Here is a 21,240-nt window from a genome sequence, read left to right as displayed (position 1 = left end):
GGCTCAGAATAAGTCCACATTTTGCCAAACAGAGTGGTGGAAAGTGTATATTTACTCAAGTTCTGTACTTGCATACTGTGTTCGGGTACTTGTATTTTACTTAAGAATGTCTATTTTATGCCTCAATAATTCCACTGCATTTTTCTGACAATAACTGCTCAAATTATCCAGTATTTTACAAAGACTAGAGAGTAAGTTTGAAAAATAACCACAGATTTCTGCAGCAGAACTTTGTTTTGTTTTTTTCTCTGTGCTACTTCATTAATCACTTCATGACCCCCTTAGATCTTGTTACCAGTGTTCAAATTACATTCACAGACAGAGACAAAGGCAAGGATTTTATCATTGCTGCCACCTATAAAACCAAATTTAACAAAGATAAAATAAAAAAAAATAAAAAGCTGAAGCAGCTGCTTAGTGAGCAATTTCTACATGTTTATAACGAATTGGTCACTGGGTGGAAAACTTGAGATGCTAGGATGTTTCTCTATTGATTCTATTCTGAATTCATGTTTTTGTGGCTGGCATAAAGGAGAAATCTGCCTCACAAAGGTCTGTGGTCTGGACAGTAAATATACTTGAGCACATGCTGATGGGTAGAGGATATATGTTCGACTTTACTCACCAGAAAGGATGAGATGGTGGCTGCTAAACTGAATGTGTTGCAGGATTCAAAACAACACGTGAAAGCAGCCCATGAGCTGCAATACATTTATAACGATCCATCACATGTTCAGATACATTATTACAAATATTACTGACTGAAAACAAAGTCAGCCCCACAGAACAGACTGTATCTGCAAGCATGCATTTAAAATGAATGACAGGACGTTTTGCTTTTATGTTTGTCTTATCTGATTAACTGCTGATGGTTATGTATTACTTTTTGGAGAGTCCCTAAACTCAACATTATAATTCAAACATTGCTTGTTACTCTTGGGGAGTCCTGACCAATAGGTTGAGAACGAGAAGCTGAACTACCAGACTGTAGATAAAATTTGCTCCACTTCAAACAGCTACAACAGTAAAAGGCTGTTTACACATTCATGCAGAAGAATTAACAATCTAGTAAAGTCATATACAATAATATATCAGTAGCAGGGGGCATTTTACCTAAAGTACTTACATTGAAGTACTTTTACTCAAGGAGGATTTAGACTCTTTTTTTTTACTCATACTGGACTGTATTTACATTAATGTATCAATACATTTGCTCAAGTAATGGATCTGAATACTTCCTTCACCACTGGACAAACATAACCATGATATAATGTTTTTAGCACATTGTATGTGTCAGTATCATCAGTCTTTTGTCCCATCTCATTTCCTCTCTCTTTCTGACCCCTCTCTAAGGGTCACCGCTCTGAGCTCAGACAATGGGAGACAGTTGGCATGTCGTGCGAAGAATCCCGCCCTTTTCCAGCCTATAGAGACCACAATGACCATGAGTGTGTACTGTGAGTGTCCTAGCCCGTTTACGAACTGACAGTCCACACCCCCTCTCTTTAAATAAAAACACACTTATGTACAAGCACAGAAACCCAACCTCGGGGAGACCTAAGGGTATCCGGCCTAGTGCACTCAGTCTGTGTTAGTGGTCCAAGGAGAAACATTCAACCTGAAGGCAAAGTCACACCTACTTCAAAACAACATTCAGCAGGGGAAACCTTGTGAACATCCACTTCTCAAGGCAGTCCCTGCTGGACTGAGAGTGATATGACCAAAGGAGGAAGCTGTTTTTATTTTCCCAGTGGCGGATAGCTGTGTAAAATAATACACCAACCTGCAATTAAATCTGTATTAGTTTAGATGTATTGTTTTATTGAGTAATTTTGAAATGAATTACACCCTTAGTTATTGCTCAAATGTTAACCAATGCACATAAACCAATTATTAGACCAACACGGATGCATTATATCAGCAAGGCTTGTGGTACAGAAAATTTAACAATATTAAAACAACTAATATAGGAGGCGGAGGAGACCACAGTTAATAATAATAAATCCTGCAAAACTAGCCCAGCAACATTTGTTCTCATCAGCTCAAATTGAATTTAGAATCCACTGAGGCAGGAAATGAAGCCAGTTTCTGCTGCTTTTTCTTTCATGTTATTATCACAAACTGTGTGACATTATCTAATAGAACTTGCTGCAGTACACGAAGGTCAGTTGACACACATGCTGTCTCTGCCTTTCATTGCATTTGGGGCTCTTTTTTCTTCATATTTGGCAAGGCAACAATGAAAGCTATTGTTTCTGAATGCGCTAACAGTGTGACACTGCAGCTACAGCCAGTTTAGTATTTTCTACCCTGTTGATCAGTTGAAGTAATTGATTGTTGAGGCCTTTGAGTCTACCCACCTGCTTCTCCCAGGACTAAATCATGTTGTTGATTAAAGTGGAGCAGGGCTGCTGACACATTCAGAAGCAAGTGCTCCCTTCAGCTCGACTGCCGTTATTATCCACAGGCTGACTAGACACCTTAACGTTGTCTCTATCAACGCTTCTCCATGTTAGACACCGCTGCTGCTGTTTTAGCAATGGCCAATAACCGTAAGCACTCCTCCCTTCCTCTCTGTCTCTCTGCTCTGTACTAAACAACAGGAGCTCTCTGCTAAAGTGCTAATGTTGCAGAACTTGGGACCACCGCTGCAGTCTTACTCAGTATGCCAGCCCATCAAAGCCAGCGCGGTGGCCATTTTCAGCCAGCCAGATTGTTAGCAAGGTGGCAATTTGTCATGCTGGCCCAGGGTCTGCAGGCTGCTCTCTGAAACTGATTGCAGCAATAACAAAGGCCCATCCTCTTCTAATTTATTTAACTGCATATATTTTATTCAAGGAGGCTGTAATTTATTCATATTTCACGTTGCCTTATTACTGTTTGAACATCTGTTATTTTGCTTTATGGACTGGATCCAGCTCACTGCTGCCTTAATAGTTAATGTTTTCATCAGATCTGGACCTCTTATCCCACAGTCATGTTGAATGTGACCAATTTATTGGCCCTGTCTCAACAAATAGGGAAACTCCCTACTCAATTGCCAAGAGTGTTCTCATCGCAGTGCGGTTTCTTTTTCATGCTGTCGTATTGATGGTCACTCCATACCTCTCTTTCTCTGTGTACACTACATCCCTTTTCTTCCCTCACCTTTCTCGCTTCCGTTTTTGCCCTCTATGCTATTCCCCTTTGTCAAAACCGTTTTTTTTTCTGTCTCCCCTCTCCTGACAGTCCCACCTCAGCCTCCAGTTATTGTGGGTCTGGACAGAGAGGAAGTCAAAGCAGGGATAGTGCTCGTGTTGGAGTGTGTGTCTCATGGTGGAAACCCCCTAGCCAGTCTCCACTGGAGCAAGGTAAATCTTCTGCACCATCTGTTGAGGAAGCTTTGCAACACACTGTCGCACTGGCAAAATTAGCCATTTTAGTCTAAATCCTTGCAGCATAACTATACTTAGTAGCTTCTCTTCTTCACTGACTGCACCATATGGGAACTTGCAACTATTCAAACATTCTGCTGCTTTTCTGAGTTGCATGTGTTCACGTGTTTGTCAGAATGGAGAAGTTCTGTCCACGACTTGGGAAGATGATGTTGTTGCGCAGAAGTCCAGCAGTGTCCTCAAACTGAAGATCACCCCTGCTGACAACCAGGCAGAGCTGTGCTGTGAAAGCGTCAACCTGGTGTCCCTATCGCCTCGGCCCGTCAGCCGCAAAATAACTGTGCTCTGTGAGTGAAAATAATGCTTAATGTAGTGCACCGCACTGGAACACACACTTGCACTCACAAAGGCCCGGCAGGACTCGCTGATTATGGATTATTAAAGATATGGACACGAGGCGGAGGAATATAGTAAATCTTGCCTCTAAAACCAATTCTTTTGCTGTCCCAGCAAAAATTCTAATGTTAATATCATTAATGAAACTAATGGTTATTATGGCTGCAGCCCATATTTCCAACTGCCTCCAGATTAGTATCACTGTATGCTCTTTCATAGCGGTTACATTAATTTAGCTGAATTGCTTCAATGCACAATCCTGAGGCACTAAAGGCTACACTTTGTGCGACAGTATCGCCCATGGTTAATAGATTATACTTTTCTCTCTGAATATAAAATGTTTGTTTCAGCAACAATAAAACAAATACAGAATTAATATTTAGCAGCCTTGGCGCATTGAGTCTAACAATAGCCTGATTTCCACTACAGAGCCAGACAATGTAAGTCACAGCTTTAAATGCCGTCTGATTGATGCACCTATTTTATGTAAATATGATTAAGATCTGCCCTTCCAGAAATCTCTTGCTCATGCCGTGTAAATGGGGCTGAAGTTACATTAATACTTCTCCTTTGTTCAACGAGGCCCCGACGGGCTGTGGTGCCATGCCTCCCAGTCAGCCATTCAGGGATGTTGAAAATGAACTGACTGCTCTAGGCACTGGGAGAAGCTGGAGGGCACAGAGTAACATTCGCTGGTGAAATATGAATATGCCTCTTTTACCATACAGCACCTCTGTAATTTCAGCAGTCTTTGTGTGTGGCATGCTCAGATGCACTCCACTCGGTGTCTCATGTGGGGTAGACACAGGTATGCGAAAGATTTACATACGTGACCCCTCCTTCCCCAAGTCTGCCAGCTCAGTTCCCAGCCTTTGTGTTCCCCTGAAGGCTTTATACAACTGCATCACTTTGCCTGCAGCTATTGTACCCTGTCTCCCCCTCTGGTTAAAACGAAGCAGACTTTAGAAACCACAATGAAAACCCCCTGAGAAAACAAGTTGCCACTCAAAGTGATTTTCCCTCTCACCCTTGATACAGCTCTGTGTTTCACATCCAAAAATAGTTGCGCTGCCGCTGTGATCAGAATAGGTAGCTGTTGAATGTACTATTCACGGGGTGATATTTTTATTGACTTTGTCTTTGTATGTTTGCCTGTGTATGTGTGCTTGTGCATCAGTTGAGCCTGCAGAGTTGACACTGTCGGGTTCGTTAACGGCCATCGAGGGGGAAGAGTTGGACCTGAGCTGCCACGCCACCTCCAGTAATCCGCCTGTCCACATTCGCTGGTGGCTGGGCTACAAGGAGCTCAACACCACGGTTGTCACGATGGAAGAGGTGGAACTGCTCGGCACACAATTTGCACAAAGCTGAAATGTATATAACTAACCCGGTAGAAGGGAACTGCAAGACACAGTTGACACAGTGGCTCGTAACTTGTGGTAATGTCAACGGTTTAAACAGAATTCTAAAAACGGGTATGTTAATGAGTCCTTTTTTTGTGAACATATGACAAAAGGAATGAAAGTTGATGCACAAAAACAGTCCCCTTCAGTCAAGCTTGCTTTTAGGGTATCATAAAAAAAACCCGATAAGAAAGCCTCTCATTGAATTTAAAGATTCCTCGATAAGAAATTTAACCTCATGTGAACCTTTAAAGATGAAAGAAAACAGTATGACCACGAGCAGTCTGTGAATAGGCCAACTGCAGCTTTGGAAATTAATCAGCTGGTTCCAAAAAAAGTATTCTGCTGCTCTTCTCCTCTTTTGTGTATGTTAATAAGATCAAAGTGAATAAAAGCTGACACAGAAGATGAGTATTATTAAACAAGCTCTTTATTCATCTGGCAGCAGCATTTTCATTTGATCTTCCATGAGGCTCTCAGTGCGCTGTATGTGAGCTTTAATGCATGTGAAACAGCGTGAGGTTAATGAAGACTGACGCTCCTGGCCACTGTCTTTGTTAGTCTATCTGACTGTGGCTTTTACAGTAATCACCACAATAATGGCTTTAATAACCAGATGTGCAGCATAGGCATGACCACTATCAGGCAGGTGCAAAATGACACTTTGCTCAATTCATAACAGTGTTAGTGGGAGAGTCAGATGAATATGCTTATTTGTCACAAACCATGCACAACATCAGTTGTTATAGCAGCTAATTTACCATCTGTATTCACCAAGACAAACCAGTGAGGATTGTTTTTCTCTCTGATTTTTTTCTCTCTCATCCACAGCTGAGGAAGCCACACTAAGGCTGTCTGTCCTCCGACTGAACTTGTCATGTGTGTCTTATGTCTTCAGGGAGACAATGGTGGGATGACAACCATGTCCAACATGACCCACCGGGTCTCCCGGGAGGAGGATGGTCTGATGCTCACCTGTGTGGCTTTCAATAAGGGCACACAGTTCTCCCAAAAACAGAAAGACAAACTAAGTGTCTATTGTAAGTGAGCTTAAGGGTAGTCGCATACAACTTTTTAGTACACATAACCAGCATAAGGAATCTCCTTGAATCATGAAATTAAAATTTGTACCTTACCTGTAAGTACACATCCATCATGGTTCAAGAGGGCAGTTATAGTTACAACCCTACATGCCGAGAACAAAACCAAGAATAATCTTTGACACAGAACGAGAACTATTTTCTAAGCCTGCTTTGTTTCATGTTAGAGGAAAGGTTTTCTGTACAGAATTTCAAATTAAATTCCTTCCAATTGATTTTGACTCTAGCTTTTTTTTAGCAGCCTGTGTTGATCTTTAAATACAGTTTAAACAGCAGTTCTGCTCAACATCTGTGGAAACCAGAATGAACTGAAATTGTGAAAACACACTTCCAATCTTCAAACCGTTGATTCTTTTATAACAGACCCCCCTCAAGAAGTATGGCTTGATGCTCCACTTCAAGATGTCCCCCTTTGCTCAGGGACCACGGTCCGTCTCACCTGTTTCTCCAGTGGAGGAAATCCCACTGGGACTCTGACCTGGTTCAAGGTGAGTGTGTACTGCATATGCATGTCTGTCTGTATGTGTGCATTGTCTTGTATGCCCAGTGTACCCACCCTGCTCTGTATCCTTACATCCTGTTTTAGAATGGGAAGGCAGTGACAGCTGCGCTGAAGCCGACGTCCTTTGATATGGGTGTAGCTAGAGAACTGGTCCTGATCCTGACAGCAAGCGACAACATGGCTACCTACCACTGTGAAGCTACAAATGTGGTAAAGAAGGCGATCTCTGCGTACACTAAGCTCATGGTTCACTGTGAGTAAGACTGGAGCTCTTCGACTAAAACGCACCTTGTCCTTTTTTCCAATCTAACTCATCTGAGAGAAAAGCACAATGTCAGATAAATGGACTTGATATAAACCCATTGACACAGATTTTTAGCTGCAGCATTTTATACTCTTCATCTTGATATAATCAATGAGTCATGGTTGGATTTTCTTGTTTACTCCATGGTTCTCAAGTTACCGCCATAAGTATGGAGATCACAACCAAACAGGAGGTGCTGCGTCGGGGCCAGGTGCTAACTTTGGAGTGCCAGGCTGGAAGCAGTAACCCTAAGGCCAGCATATACTGGATTCTGGGCCCACTCAGGTATTGTCTGGCAGGGGGACATAGCAGACAATGCAGACAATTGTCCTGCAGAACGATTCACTGTCACAATAAGTCTGAGAAAGTGGTGTTTATCCTGTTAAAAGTGTGATTGTTTGGTGAACTTGAAATCCTTTGTTAACTGGATTTGCCGGATGGGATTTGGGTCCAAGGTTCGCAGGAGTCGAGCACGCATCCGAGAAGGCTCCGTTTGGTGGATTTTCAGTGCGCAGCTTTCTATCTCTGAATCTGACTTCACAGCATCACAACCAGAGGGTCATTTGCCAGGCCTACAGCCCTGTGTTGGCAGAGGGAGCCAACACTTTCTTCAAACTCGATGTGCTTTGTAAGTACAGGGTCAATTGTTTATTCCTTTCTTTCTTTTTTGGGTTGTTTTTTTTACTACTCTGTTTTCGGTGAGTGACTAAGAGATGTGGTTTGCATAATTGTTAAAGAATGCATAATGATAATCAATAATGGCGTGGCTGAAAGCTGCTTCACTGGTGTACTTCAGCAGTATGTGTGTGTTTGTTGTTTACTGGAAACCTTTGTTGTGATTTGTGGGTCTGTTGAGCTCTGCGGCAGTGTGTCCTAATTGTGCATTTGGTTTGCTGCATGGCCATGTTTGTCTTTGATGCCATTTCACAGGCAGCAGCCAGCCACTGCTTCAAAGCTTGGTACTGTGTATGAGCATGAAGGAATGTCACTGTGTGTTTGTGCGGAGCTGCAGTTGGACAACAGTACTGTCACTCGTCGTTTTAATGCCTGTCCCTCTCCCTCCCGCGCTGCCTTACTCCCCCGTCCAAGTGTGTGAAGTTGGTTAGATGTGGAATTATTGGTGGGATGTCGACTTTCTACTGGTTTGACTCTCATTAGTGTCTCTTAGTGCTGTCATGCTCAACATGTTTTCTGTGTCTTTGTGCTCACTCTTGCGGGTTGTAGTCATTCTGTGGGTCTTTGTATCCACGCCTCTGCTTATGTATGTTTGGTGTAAGTCCAACTCACTGTAGCTGTATTTCTGTGCTGCTTCTGGGTCAGACCCGCCGGAATTCAGTCCAGACCAACCAACAGAGGTCCAGGTGGTGGAGGATGACATGGCAACCATCCCACTGCTGGTCTCAGCTAACCCAGAGGAGGTCTCCTGCATTTGGCTGCACCGCAGGGAGAAGGTGGTCAAAGGTGATCCAGGGCTGTGTGATGGCTCTATAAACCAGCTTCTAGTTTAGCTGAGCCAGCAAGTAAGCACTCAGCTCTGCCATTCAGGGTCTGAATAAAACATGGCAGGTTAGCCAGCACAGACCCTGCCAAATGTGATTCTCATTACGTCTCTAATGTATGCAGTCTAAATGAGGATTGCTGTCTCCCACAACGGTTCTAAACCTGGCATCTCCTCCAGGCCGGTGTCATCAGGGCCCTGCTGCACCCACTCCCTTTTTCTGTTAACTCTGTTAGCTCCATTATATGCAGCCAACACCATAAAATGACTGTTTTGTGTATGCGGAAACCCATTTTGTGTGCTTGCAGTACAGAAGGTGTCTCTCATGCAGCCTATTGTTGGCTTGATGTGGGAATCCAGCCAGGCCAATCAATAATGCAGGATTAGATGTCACTTAGAGACCAGTGGCCGGAGGACATGCAGTTGATGAGCATGTAATGAATACTTAATTTACCATTGGTTTGCATTTGTGTGCATTTGTGCCTGTGTGTGTGTGTGTGTGTGTGTGTGTGTTTTTGTAAAGAGGGGGATCTGCGCTACCACTGGTCAGACGATTACTCACTGGAGATCAAGAATGTGACGAGGAAAGATGCCGGAGTTTACACTGTCAAGTGTGCAAATGAGGAAGGTGTCAACCAAATCTCCATCACGCTGGACGTTCTGTGTAAGACCCTGCACACGGAGAAGGGATGAGCAGACATCTTTTCACCCCCACGCATACACTGATTTTGTTAGGTTGCTGCTGAAAGTCAGCCAGCAGTTTATAGGGCTTCACAATTTACTTGCTATTAAAGATGGACAAAAGAGAACAAGAGGTGAAAATAAGCACAGAATAATTTTTGAGGTTTTAACAAATGCAAATATACCTCCGGGTCCTGCCACATCATGTATCTCTGCTCAATAGCTCTTATTCCGTAAGGAGAATAAGAAGATTGAGCAGAATTTCTCTTCCTGATGATTTTCTGTTTTGTGAACTGAATTTGAATCTGCACCACAGCATGATTTTGAACTTGTCCGGTGCTGCTAAGTATCGGCGCCGTCAGTGCATCCACACACGCTGACACTCTCGGACAACAACACAGACTTTCAGCTCCTCCCCACCAAACGTACCTCATTCATTAGGCCTCCATGCAAGGCCCTCCATCTCCACAGCTGCCCCGGGCCCAGCCTCAAGCTGCAGGCCCTCTGCCCCGATACTGATGATTTAATAATGGGAGTGTTGAAAATGTAGGTCTGCCTGATTCACCAAAGCCCATGGTACATGCCTAATGGATTCTGCCATCCTGATCTGACTGGGCTTGACAGTTGTAGATATTCATTATGTATGGAGGATTGTAGTAGCTTTTATGTGTGGCAGTGTAGCCCACTTAACAATGTCGGTCTTGGTTAGGAGGCCAACATGGGTGGATCCCGCGAACCCAGAGGTCTGTGTCTTGCTAGTGTTTCCCGCCACTTCTTCAAGAGTGAACATAGGTTTCGACAAGTAGCCACTAATGGCCTTATTGTACATGACACCCGTGGGAGGTATAAAAAGCTTGTGAGGTAGTGGTGAACAAAGAAAAGAAGAGGAGTCTTGCAGTCATAAAAGAGAGATAAATTGATGGATAGATTGGTAAAAAGAGGAATCAAGGGAGGGTCAATTTGCTTTAGTCAGAATGAGGTGCACTCTCGTTGGAGGGTTTTATGGGTCACATAACTCATTTTCATTTCGGATGCAGAAGTGTCTGCAATGCTCCAGCACATAGAGAAGTTAATGGCATTGTAGCCAAAGCAGAGAGGCTGATTACAATGGGGTTATGAGCATTTTCAAAGGCAAACAAGTGTAAGTGTAATTATAGCAATGCAGCATGCCTATTTAATGGCTTGCCAAACAATTTGTCCCAGGCTGTCATTGGTCCTGCCTTAGCCCTGTCCCTTTTTCTCACTCTCAGATGCCCCCGGTGTCAAAGCAGAGAAAGACCCTGTGTTTGTGAACCTGGGGGAGACAGCAGACCTGATATGCGTGGCAGATGCCAACCCCATTATATCTGGCATGTTCTCTTGGAAATGGCTGGTGAGAGCTACATACACACCCACAGGAACCCCTAAATTATATTTCCTTTATCTGGCCTCTTTTCTATTATTCTGTCCCTTCATATTGTTTATCACTGGGCTTTGTAAATGCACAGATGCACCATATTTTACTGACTCTAACTATCCTTCCACCCCACCTCTTCCTGTTCCACACTCAGCCCAAATCCAGAAAAATAGCTTTCATTACTGCTACGTGACTAAAGGGCACATTCGTCAATGTGGCGTGGTCTCTATATCTACTGATGCTTTCTCCAGTTTAACCCACCCCCCGGCAGCAGAATGTGTCCCGCTTTCAACCTGCACGGCCCATCCTTTTCTTTTTTCCTGTGGCTCTCCAGCCATCGGCGTTATCCTTCTCTGTCCTCAGAGCTTGTTTCATCGAACGCCCTTCCCATCCAGACCTCGAGCCCTGATGGTTTTTTCGTTCACTGTCTACCTGTCTTGCCCTCAGAACACAGCAAGACAGCTAGACAGCTGTCACCCTGGAGGAGGGGAATGTGTGTTGAAGAATAGTGCCTGTCTCCTGCTTATTCCCCCTCACTCTGTCTTCCACAGGGAGAAGGAGAGGTGGAAATGGGAGAGGAGACCCAGGAAGACGAATCAGGCCTTCTGACCATACGTGATGTGACTCGGGCTCATGCTGGTCTTTACCTGTGCTCAGCCAATACAGGCATAGGACTCACTGCTGATGTGAATGTGCGTCTGGTAGTGCAATGTGAGTTTGTAGTATTTATTTTCAGACACATACATTTACTCTTGTGCTGTCTGGTTTCTGCATCAATAACCTCCATGCCCATCTTTTCTCGTCTAGTCAAACCAGAGCTTCAGAAAGGACCCCAATGGAGGAAGGTAGCCAGTAGAGGGGATGGCACTACTACTGCCGAGGTCGTGTGTCAGGCGGAGGGCATTCCTCGTGTCGACTTCTCTTGGGAAAAAAATGGTGTGCGCATGGACTTTGCAAACCCCAGGTCAGAGAGAAGTAGTTTGCCATTATTAACTTTGGTGCTGTTGTCAGCAATTGGTTACATACTAATGAATCCTTAAAATTAGATTAGGCTCATCCCAAATATGTTATCTTCCTATTTCTTGCTATTCCACTCCTAAATCCAGATTTAGTGCATTATATACTGAGCCTTTCACTATGCAAATACCTGTTTAACACTTCTTTGATGTGTGAAATTGGGTGACAGTCGGTCTGCAGGACATCACAATCCCTGCTGTCTGTCTGCTCAGGATTTGTCTTCGTCTCTATGTGTGTGTGGGTGTTTGTGCTGCAGGTATGAGGAGTGGACGGTGAGGGAGGGCTCCTTCCACAGCAGCACAGTGCGAGTGGTGAATGTGAGCTCAGTTCTGGACTATGCCGTCTTCAGCTGCACTGCTCGCAACTCACTCGGGGAAGACAGGCTAGACATCCAGCTCGTCAGCACAAGTATTGCATCTACATACATTTCCGTTTTTGTTGTGCGTGGGCGTGTGTCTCTGGGTGGATGTGGTTCTCTCCACAGCATCCTTAGTCAATGTCCTGCAAAAACCATGTGTTGCCAACATGTCTACCTTTCATGAGCTAAGAAAAAAACAACAACCTTGTTTGTGTTTTTCAGTTCATCCATCAGTTTCTTTAAAGAGTTTATTGAGGTTCAGATGTAGGAGATATCTCGTTTCACCAACACTTGATCCTTCATTTAGTTTTAAAATGTTTGTTGTTTTGTTTATCAGAACACCACAACCGGCACAAACACTGTATGGTTGAGTCTTATTGTTCTCATCAACACACAAGAGAAGCAAATTAAGGCCTGTTAGGAAGTCAAGCATCTAATAAGCTATAGACCCAGATAAATACCCACAGTTGGAGGACTAAACCACAGCTTGAAGGTAAGTGTATATTGGTTATTCACTCGTCTTGGTGTCTATGTCAGTTCGGCGTGCAGTTTTTGTTGAAGCCTTTTTGCCCCCTCGTGGACAAAACTCACTCACGGCTGCTTTAAATGAACGGCAAATGATCAAAGTCAGTGGTTATGGCACACAACAAGTAAGGTTTATGCATATCGCATACTTCGCATGAGAGGACAAATTTTTCCTTTGGTTCTAATTTGGCAGCATTTCAGAATAACTGAGTCTCTGCCTCCTTGTCCAAAGTTTATCCGCCTTTTTTCAGCAACATTGCAGTGGCTCGGGAGGGCCATCAACCACTCTGGGGGGAGTTGTTGCTCCTGAGAGTCAGCCCTTTAAGTAAACTTATTCCACTGCTCTATCTCTACCTTATCATTTAGCCTGTAGCACCACTTCACTTCTTCCTCAGATAATGGTGCAGTGATATGCTTTACTCTCCCGGCATACTTAGACTCTTCTCCCTTCAAGCTACCAGTGTATCTGTGCACTACCACCATTATCAACACAGTCCAGCTCTCAGCAGAAGCCTGCAGCCAATGTTGGACACATTTAATGTTTACTATAAAAACCATAAAATACAATCCAACATTGGCCCTGTTTTTCTCCAGTTATGTTTTTTTTTTTTTTTTTTTTTTTTAGAGCTGTGAATATTCATAATTAATCTGACGCAGTGATAATAAATTTTATATGCTTCCTTATCATTTTAGAGCCCGAGAGGAAGAGAGAGATTTTTTTTTTCTTAGCATGGTGCTTTTTGGATTTGAAGGAGACGAGATCCAAATAAGGCTGACCCTCTTGCCCTGAAATCTTATGAGTGGAACTGATAGTGGGAATTATTTACTTTGCAAACTGGGCTGCAGCCCGGAGCCATAGATGAGTCGAGCATCTTCTTCTTATGCTGCTACTCAACTATCTCTCCTCCTCCTCTCCTTGACTATCTCTCCTTCTGCCCCCCAAACCACCCTCCCTCTCTTATATGCTCCAAATGCAAAATAATCCACTTTCCCTGCACTACCCTGACTGAAGTGGTGCCTTGTGTCAGACTGAAGGCCCTGGATAGCCTCCTTTGATCTTTGTTCACAATATTGATAATAATCAAGAGGCTTCATCCTTTATTGCATAACTTTGGTTGGATAAATTGGACAAATCAGCCACTTGGTTCTGAGAGGGATCCGGCAAAGCTCTGCCCATGTTTCCTGATCATTCGTACAACAAAGCACAACCCTAAGCAGGAGCAAATGAGGAGAGCTGGAAAAATAATGCCAAGCTGTTGCTGTCAAAAAAGATGTTTTTGCAGAAGCCCTGAAAGAAACCGTGATTACCAAGATATAAATTGCTGAAAGAACAAAGACGCTTTGGAGGCTCACTGACAAGTTTTGACCACTATCACAGTGGGGAGGGGAGGAGAGATGATCACCATCTCTCCTCCCCGATTGAATTTCATTCCCTATTTTTCATTATTTATCAGCAGTTTTCCTCATTAAACGTTCCAGACTTGTATTATAGTGCTTGAAATGATGTGTTATGAGTCACAGCCTGAAATCATGCAACAATTATACAACAAAAAAGTCCACCCAGAAAAAATATTTTTCTGAGGTAAACCGTTATTACCGATCCTTCTGACACAAATATCTTGCAAAAATAATTTTGTAGCCTCATGTGTTGTTTCACAGTCTGCAAATATAATCACTGAACTACATAATGGCACATATCTCAATTTTTTTTTTTTTTTTTTTTTTTATCACCTAAAGCCTTTTGAGATAGCTGTCTGTTCAGTAAAGGTGTTCAGCTCTCACTCAAATCCGAAAACATGTTTGCTTTTCCCACCTTTCTTCTTTTCTTTTGCCCTCAGGTCACCCAGATCCTCCCTCATCATTTCGCCAAGTCAGCCTTTCCCACGACTCCATCACTCTGGAGTGGATCCCCGGTTTCAATGGTGGTTTGCGCCAGAGTTTCCGTATAAGGTGAAAAGCCCCAAAAAAGATGCTACTTTTGGAATGACACCTTTTCATAATTAAAGACTTGTACTTGACAGACATTTTGGTCGACAGATACCGTTGGGATCAGTCAGTCAGCTTCCTGTACGTGGACGTCTTTCCTCCCAGTGCAACAACCTTCACTGTCACTGGTCTGCTGCCTGTCACCACCTATAACTTCTCTCTCAATGCACTCAATGCAATGGGAGAGAGTGGCTATGCTGACAACAGTGCAGTACTGACCATCACCACCAAGGGTCAGTTTGGAGTCACCCCAGCTGGACACTAAAAGGACTGAACAGTACAATCAGCTGATCGTGAATTTAACATAGCTTTAAATTGTGTTTTTGTCATCCCCTTTCTTATATAGAGAGACATGAGCTAGAAGAGATCCCATCAGATGAGGACTCATTCTCACAGAGTAAGTCTTCCACCACGGCAGCCTGGAAAAGCTCTTATAGGTAGTTGGAAATTGCTGTTTGCACAGAAGCAAGCCTCATTTGGCTAAATCATGTTAATGTATGCACCTCCAAGGCTGTTAATGTTTGCTCTACAAGAGTAGTGGTTGCCATGGCGCCCACCCATACTTTTTCCCCTCTGCTAGTTTTTAATCAGTAAAGACAATTGAAAGACTGGGGAGGTCTGTCTCGGTCAATTTCTATCTTCACATATTTCCATATTACTTCCGCTTAAACTTTCATTGCTCTGCGCTGAGCTAATGTTTCTAATGTTTTGCAAACTAGGTGCAAGTGGACTGCCAGCCTATTTGACTGTAGTCTTCACTGGGATGTTCGGAGTCCTGTTGGTGTTGTACTCACTCGGTTGCTTCTTTCAGCTGAGGTGGAAAAAGAGGCGGGGTCAGACAGGTAACCAGAATTACCTTTTCATCTATGGATGTGAAAGTGTTCCTTCCATCACTTTCTGTCATTGTAATGTTCTGACTCCTCAACAAAACTCTAAAGAGATTACTGTGAACCATGATGCAATTGTCAGCTCAGCCTCTCATTCTCTCCTCATCTCCCCATGTCCCTCTCTCTATTCGTCTATCCTGTCTCCTCTCCTTTTGCTCATTCTCTAAGCCTCTACCTCCCACCACATTCATCCTTCAAAGCTGTCACTTCTATGTTTCATCCATATCTTTTATCTCATTTGCTAGCTTTATGTCCTTCCTCAATCTCTCCTTTTGTCTCTTTCTATTTGTTCTTTGGTCTAACTGTCAAGGTCTTCCTCTCAATATTTTATTTTTCATTCCTCACCTTCCTATGCCATCTGGTATTTACATGTCTTTCAGTCACGCTCACTCTCTGGCCTCTTCATTACTCTGATCAGTTTCAGTGCTTATGATATGATGCTCCTCTCTTCAAGTTCAAATTTTGCTCTGACAGTAAGCCTCTTCCATCCTGTTTCTGTATCCCCGGCAGGTGGTAGAGGGGGCAGCGTGGTGGATGGAGAGAAGAATAAAGAGGACGGGTAAGTTAAGGGCCTGCAGTAAAAGTAATAAAGATACACACATCCAATCCACTGTAGGAAGTCTGAGACCTGATGGACTGGCTGACCCAGGGATTAAAACAGCCAAGCAGGCAAAACAACAAGCTTCTGTCAATATTCACTTATATTAGTGTCCTCAAACTTGCACCACAATCCTGCGATAAATGGGCCGCTGTACAACATAATGCATTGCTATTTAGAACTTTATGTATGCAGGAAACAACTTGTTCTTTTCCTTTTCATCACTGTTAATTCACACTGGGGGCTACTTATTACCAGTTGCCGGGAAATAAATAATGTAGATGACAAAATTGGCTTTCTCCATGCAGGTCGAGTCAATCAACTGCAAGAAACTCCAATAAGTATGAGAGCGGAGAAAAGATCAACACTGCAGCCCAGAGCACCCTCCTCATTGAGTCTGGATCTGAAACGGACAGCAACGTCTACGAGAGCTGCGTGGCGGTAAGAACAGGAGAGAAGGGGGGAGGGAAGCGAAAAGGGCAATTGAAAAAAATATTCAGAGACGCAGAGAAGGTTGAGTAAACAGATGAGGGGAAGAAAGAGGTTAGACAAAGGATGAAGGGATCTGGCAGAAAAGGAAGTGGAAACTCAGCCATAACAAGGAAAATGGATTGATAAACTAATGAAACCTTTAGCTGTGCACAGAGATGGAACATAGATCAATACCTCACAATTAGCATTCAAAATATACATCGATCCTGGAGAAATTATCTTTTTTTTTTATTTTATTTTATTTTATTTTTTTTTTACTTTAAAAAGGCCGAAAAGGATTTGACCCTTGAAGAAAACTGTTTACTGAGGTAAAAGAAAATGGATAACATTGTGCTTTCAGAGGAGGAAGGATCCTCAACTTCACCTCAACCCTAATTGACCTATAGATGTATTTCTTCTTGTGTCTGTAGTGGTATCTATAGCGGGGATCGTTTTGGTTGTGTGGCCAGGTTTTGAGCTGTCCTCCTGCACAATGTCTGCCTTTTATGCCAGTACAATGAAGTATCGGAAACAGCAACATATTCATTTATAAACAATATTCTTATCACTTTGGAAACGCCAGAGAATTCCTTGCCTTCAATTTTTATTGGGGCTATATCTTTTGCCTTTTATTGTAAATCAGAACCAGAAACCAGAAATCTTGAATTTATGTAATGTATAAAACAAGGCCAACACAATCAAATCTGCCATATTACTACGTGGTCCATTACTAGAGGCAAGTTGGGGGAAAAAGAGAGTGCAAGCCCCGATGGAAAACGTGGAATTGCCATTGAAATGAAGTTACTAAAGGTCAAGCTGATCTGATGCTATCTCTTCTGTTTCACAAAATTCAGGAAAGTTCCCATTATTATTATCCCACTGGTGACTACATGCCGCCTCTCTGTACACACCCTGAGGAAACACGTCGGTTTGGTGAGACACAAATATTCTTAAGAGTAAACAAAGTAACAATAAACACGAAACAAAATATCGAGTGGCTATATCTGCCCCAGTTTAAACCTGGCAATTATTCAAGTAATTTAAGGACCCATATTTATGTTTTGAGCATGTGTTTCCATGTCCTCCTCAAGATGTTCTTCACCTCCCCATGGACTCGCAAAGCCATTTGTATGAAGATGTAAGAGCCGGGGGTCTGAATCAGGGCGTCCCGGCTTCCTCTCTTCCTTCCCCTCCATATTGGTTCGACCACAGTTTGCTTCAACAAAGGAATGACGGGAGAACACCAACCTATCCTCAGGTCTGCATATTAAACCCATACCTATAATGAGAGCTGTTATTTCATACATTCATTGCATTTGTTAAAATCACAATTCAGTTGAAAAATGAATGAAAACAGATGACAAATTGTAGCTAGTGGTGACTGAGATGCAAACCATCTCTTGGCAGGGTGCTGGGCGAGTGAGGCAGTTCGTGGATTGTCAACAATGGCAGAGAGATTCTGATCTTCCCTTTGAACTACGAGGAGAGTTAGTTTAGTTTCTCTAAATGGGAAAATAAGGTCCTACAAATACACTATGGCAGGGCCTTAACGGTCATTAAATGCAGGGTTGTATAGCAGATACTCAGCAAAGTGTTGTTTATTTTATTCTTTATGAATGGTATGTCACTAGCGACCTTAAATTAACCTTTCAAAAGCAGAACTGAAAAAAATATATAATTTTAAAGCCTATTTCACTTCTGAAGTGTTTTGACTTTTTTACTGTGATCATTCAACATTTTATTCAAAGGACCAGGTTGACCTAACAAATACTTTAATTTGACAAACTGAACAGAAGCAAGAAAGGATGGCAGAAATATTTGTAAAAAGAAAAAGATAGCCTCAATAAAGTCACGCAATCAGAGAGCGTCAGAGTGATGCTACTGCAGGTGCCTTTTATTTGAATACAGTTGTTTTTCTCGTACTTTTACGCCGCCAGCTTTTTTTTCCCCCTCTACATCCCCGATGTTACGCTGTCCTCCAAATCTGTGGCCCCTCTTTCACCTTCACAGTCTTTCTTGGGGCCAAGTCACAGTCGCGAGCCACTGTTCCCCCCCGCCTTTGGCCTGCAGGTAGACGAGAACCAGTCAGTTACAGACCAAAACAGACTGACATCGCTGTGGTTGTCACTGGGGCGGAAGCAGCACAAACTCTCAGTGCTAACCGAGCAGACATCATCCTTTTGACCCATTTGACATCAACACTTTCGAACACGCATCAAGTTGAGAAACCTGACGACAGCGCGGCCCTGTGCTCTACGAAGAGTTTCAAATCTCACAGTTAGTCGGTGGGAATCCCTACAATGGGATTGTATTGAGTGGTATTTAGCACAGTTATGTCTTCAGGAGGTAAAGCCATATCTAGGGCCAGACTCTAATCCTGTTTTCTCTCGGATTGAAGTTCAGCTCACAACATCAGTGACAGAGAGAAACCATGCAGGGAATTTGTCTCAGTGAGAGTGGGCAGTAAGAGAGCGATAGAGACCAGAAGAGAGGGTTCGGCTAAGCTGCGACTGTGGCCGCTGCTACAAAAAAAAAAAAAAAAAAAAAAATCTTCTCTAGTTCCAGGAAAGCTTTCACTCCACTGTCGGTACAAAGATTATAATCTTCATTTATAAAGCACTTTTCAGAATCACTACACGGCAAATTCAAACCAACAAATTATACAAAATTTATGACAACATCAAATTAAATGGATTAGATTTCATTTAAAGTGGATAAAACCAAATTTAGTAACATAGGATAAAAGCAATTTCAAAAAAAAAAAAAAAAAAAAAATAGGTCTACAGCCATGCCAGCAGTTCTGCAAAGCTGTACTCAGCTAAAATCGATCATCACTCCACCATCGCTCTCAGTGACAATGCTAACATGTTAACATACAGCAAGGGCACTCTTTACCCAGTTCACCGTATTAGTGTTGCCTGTTAGGAGGCAAATGTTTGCTAGTTAGCCTTCAACACCCAATACAGCTGAGGATAAAGTATTTCAGGTATCTGTCATATAGTTGACAATACATTTTTTTACCTGTTGATGGTGTTGAACAAAGAGGTGCTATCATCACCCACAGAGGCATGCCACTGCCTAAAATAAGCTAAAGTAAAATCCAGATAAGCTCCACGATAAAATCATATTTTAAGACTATATTTCACAAGTGCAGTTGCTTCAGCCAGCTTTAATTGTTCAGCCAGGTCATTCCAGAACCACAAACATCGACTAAATATCTGACATATCTACTGTTAATGTATATGAAGCTGCTGTCATTGGCATGTCAGCCTGAAAACCTACAGAGCACACAACACATACTTTTCCTGCAGGTTTGTGGGCTCTGTGTATCTGTATAACTTCATCTGTTAATGTTTACTGTGACGAGATCAGACACTTCTCAAAGTTTCCATGGCTCTTTTAGGCTGCAGTGCCTTGCAGTATGCACAAATATTGACTGGGCTCTCATTATATCTGTACACAGATGCGTCATTCATACACCCTGTTTCCTCTTCTTGTATCTCCTTTTCCCTCAAGTACTATTTGTCACACCAGTGTCGCATGTCACAGACATCACATACAGTCACGTAAGACACACATGCAAAGAAGTAGGATATAATCTAAATGTACTCTTCTTCAGTAATAATGTCCCCTTTTTTTCTGATTAATATGATGTTTTACTGTCATATTCTAGTCTTTTTCAATGCATTATTTCTATTGAAATATTTGCTTACAGGATGCGAGGTGATATTTAAATCCTGGCGAGGTTGTTACTGTGACATTGGTCAAACCTACAGATTTCTGTTTCCACAGTGGGACCTGACTGCCTCGAGATAAATCTGAATGTTTCAATGAGCCGTATTCCCTCAGTTAGGCTTGCTATTTTCCATCATGAGCTGTCATTATTGAACAATTGTTTAAGTTCCTGTCTAGCTGACTGCTGTTTTCATACCAAAGCTTGCTCATAATGCATCATTTCAGCTCAGCCAGGAATAGTAATCTGCTAAACTGAAGGCTTGACAGCTCAATACTGTATGTCAACTTTTATTTTTCCACACTTGCCTCATGAGCATTTTGATATGTTGTTTTCAGAGGAATCCCAAAGGATCTCAAACAGACTGGCTGCATGAGTGCACAATTAAGTCAAAAGAGAAACAAATAAGAGACTTTAATTACCTCATCTCTTGGAGTGTTTCCACATCCCTCTCACACCTCTGCAATGTTTTTGAAAAAAACAAACGTGAGATTGAATAATACCTCTTTATCACTTTAACAGGTTGTGCTACCAGCAGGGAGCTCGCTCAAATTTAACTCAAGCTCCTGTAAACCTCGTCATGGCTCTCATTATTCCGAGTTTTCAATTTGAACTAAATAGAAATCAAATCAAAAGCAACCACAGGTTTTTACAAATTACAGCATGATTTTACTGGCAGTTATTATGACTCACTTTGTGCTTCTGCTCTCCTGGTGATAGTAATGAGGATATACAGTAATTTTCCGCTCAGTGTGGATGAAAGAATACAGCTGCAGAAAGTAGTTCACGAAAAATAACTAAGAAGTTAAAACGATGAATTGTTAATACTTGAAAGCAGAATTAAAAGCATTTTGGACAATGTGTACACAGAACTGTACAGTATCAGACCACATCAGTAAAAATCAAACAATCAATACAGAACAGTAGATTTTCTTATCGAGTTTAATGTGCAACAGACATTGTCTTCAATTTATTATATTTATGTTTTAAAAACAAAAAACAAATACAGAC

At 42.5% G+C, this 21,240-nt stretch overlaps 1 protein-coding gene across 1 annotated transcript in view; it reads left to right on the top strand.

Annotated features, from left to right (window-relative positions):
• nphs1 (NPHS1 adhesion molecule, nephrin) overlaps nt 1–19,688 on the top strand; it is a 34,828-nt gene extending 15,140 nt beyond the window's left edge. The window contains exons 6-29 of the mRNA XM_069139810.1: nt 1,354–1,457; nt 3,229–3,350; nt 3,550–3,721; nt 4,948–5,105; nt 6,072–6,213; nt 6,637–6,761; nt 6,860–7,028; nt 7,235–7,364; nt 7,535–7,707; nt 8,400–8,540; nt 9,101–9,241; nt 10,509–10,630; nt 11,206–11,365; nt 11,462–11,618; nt 11,928–12,079; nt 14,393–14,504; nt 14,592–14,773; nt 14,887–14,937; nt 15,260–15,382; nt 15,938–15,986; nt 16,334–16,466; nt 17,351–17,429; nt 17,588–17,754; nt 17,904–19,688. Coding sequence (XP_068995911.1) covers nt 1,354–1,457; nt 3,229–3,350; nt 3,550–3,721; nt 4,948–5,105; nt 6,072–6,213; nt 6,637–6,761; nt 6,860–7,028; nt 7,235–7,364; nt 7,535–7,707; nt 8,400–8,540; nt 9,101–9,241; nt 10,509–10,630; nt 11,206–11,365; nt 11,462–11,618; nt 11,928–12,079; nt 14,393–14,504; nt 14,592–14,773; nt 14,887–14,937; nt 15,260–15,382; nt 15,938–15,986; nt 16,334–16,466; nt 17,351–17,429; nt 17,588–17,754; nt 17,904–17,993 — 3,154 coding nt within the window. The 3' untranslated portion in view covers nt 17,994–19,688. The remainder of the gene's footprint in view (nt 1–1,353; nt 1,458–3,228; nt 3,351–3,549; nt 3,722–4,947; nt 5,106–6,071; nt 6,214–6,636; nt 6,762–6,859; nt 7,029–7,234; nt 7,365–7,534; nt 7,708–8,399; nt 8,541–9,100; nt 9,242–10,508; nt 10,631–11,205; nt 11,366–11,461; nt 11,619–11,927; nt 12,080–14,392; nt 14,505–14,591; nt 14,774–14,886; nt 14,938–15,259; nt 15,383–15,937; nt 15,987–16,333; nt 16,467–17,350; nt 17,430–17,587; nt 17,755–17,903) is intronic.
• Nucleotides 19,689–21,240: the final 1,552 nt, after the last annotated feature.

The sequence above is a fragment of the Embiotoca jacksoni genome, unplaced genomic scaffold (genome assembly GCF_022577435.1).
Source record: "Embiotoca jacksoni isolate LCO1_2020_lvr unplaced genomic scaffold, fEmbJac1.0.p SCAF_11, whole genome shotgun sequence".
NCBI classification, from domain to species: domain Eukaryota; kingdom Metazoa; phylum Chordata; class Actinopteri; family Embiotocidae; genus Embiotoca; species Embiotoca jacksoni.
This window is presented reverse-complemented; position numbering and strand designations above follow the sequence as displayed.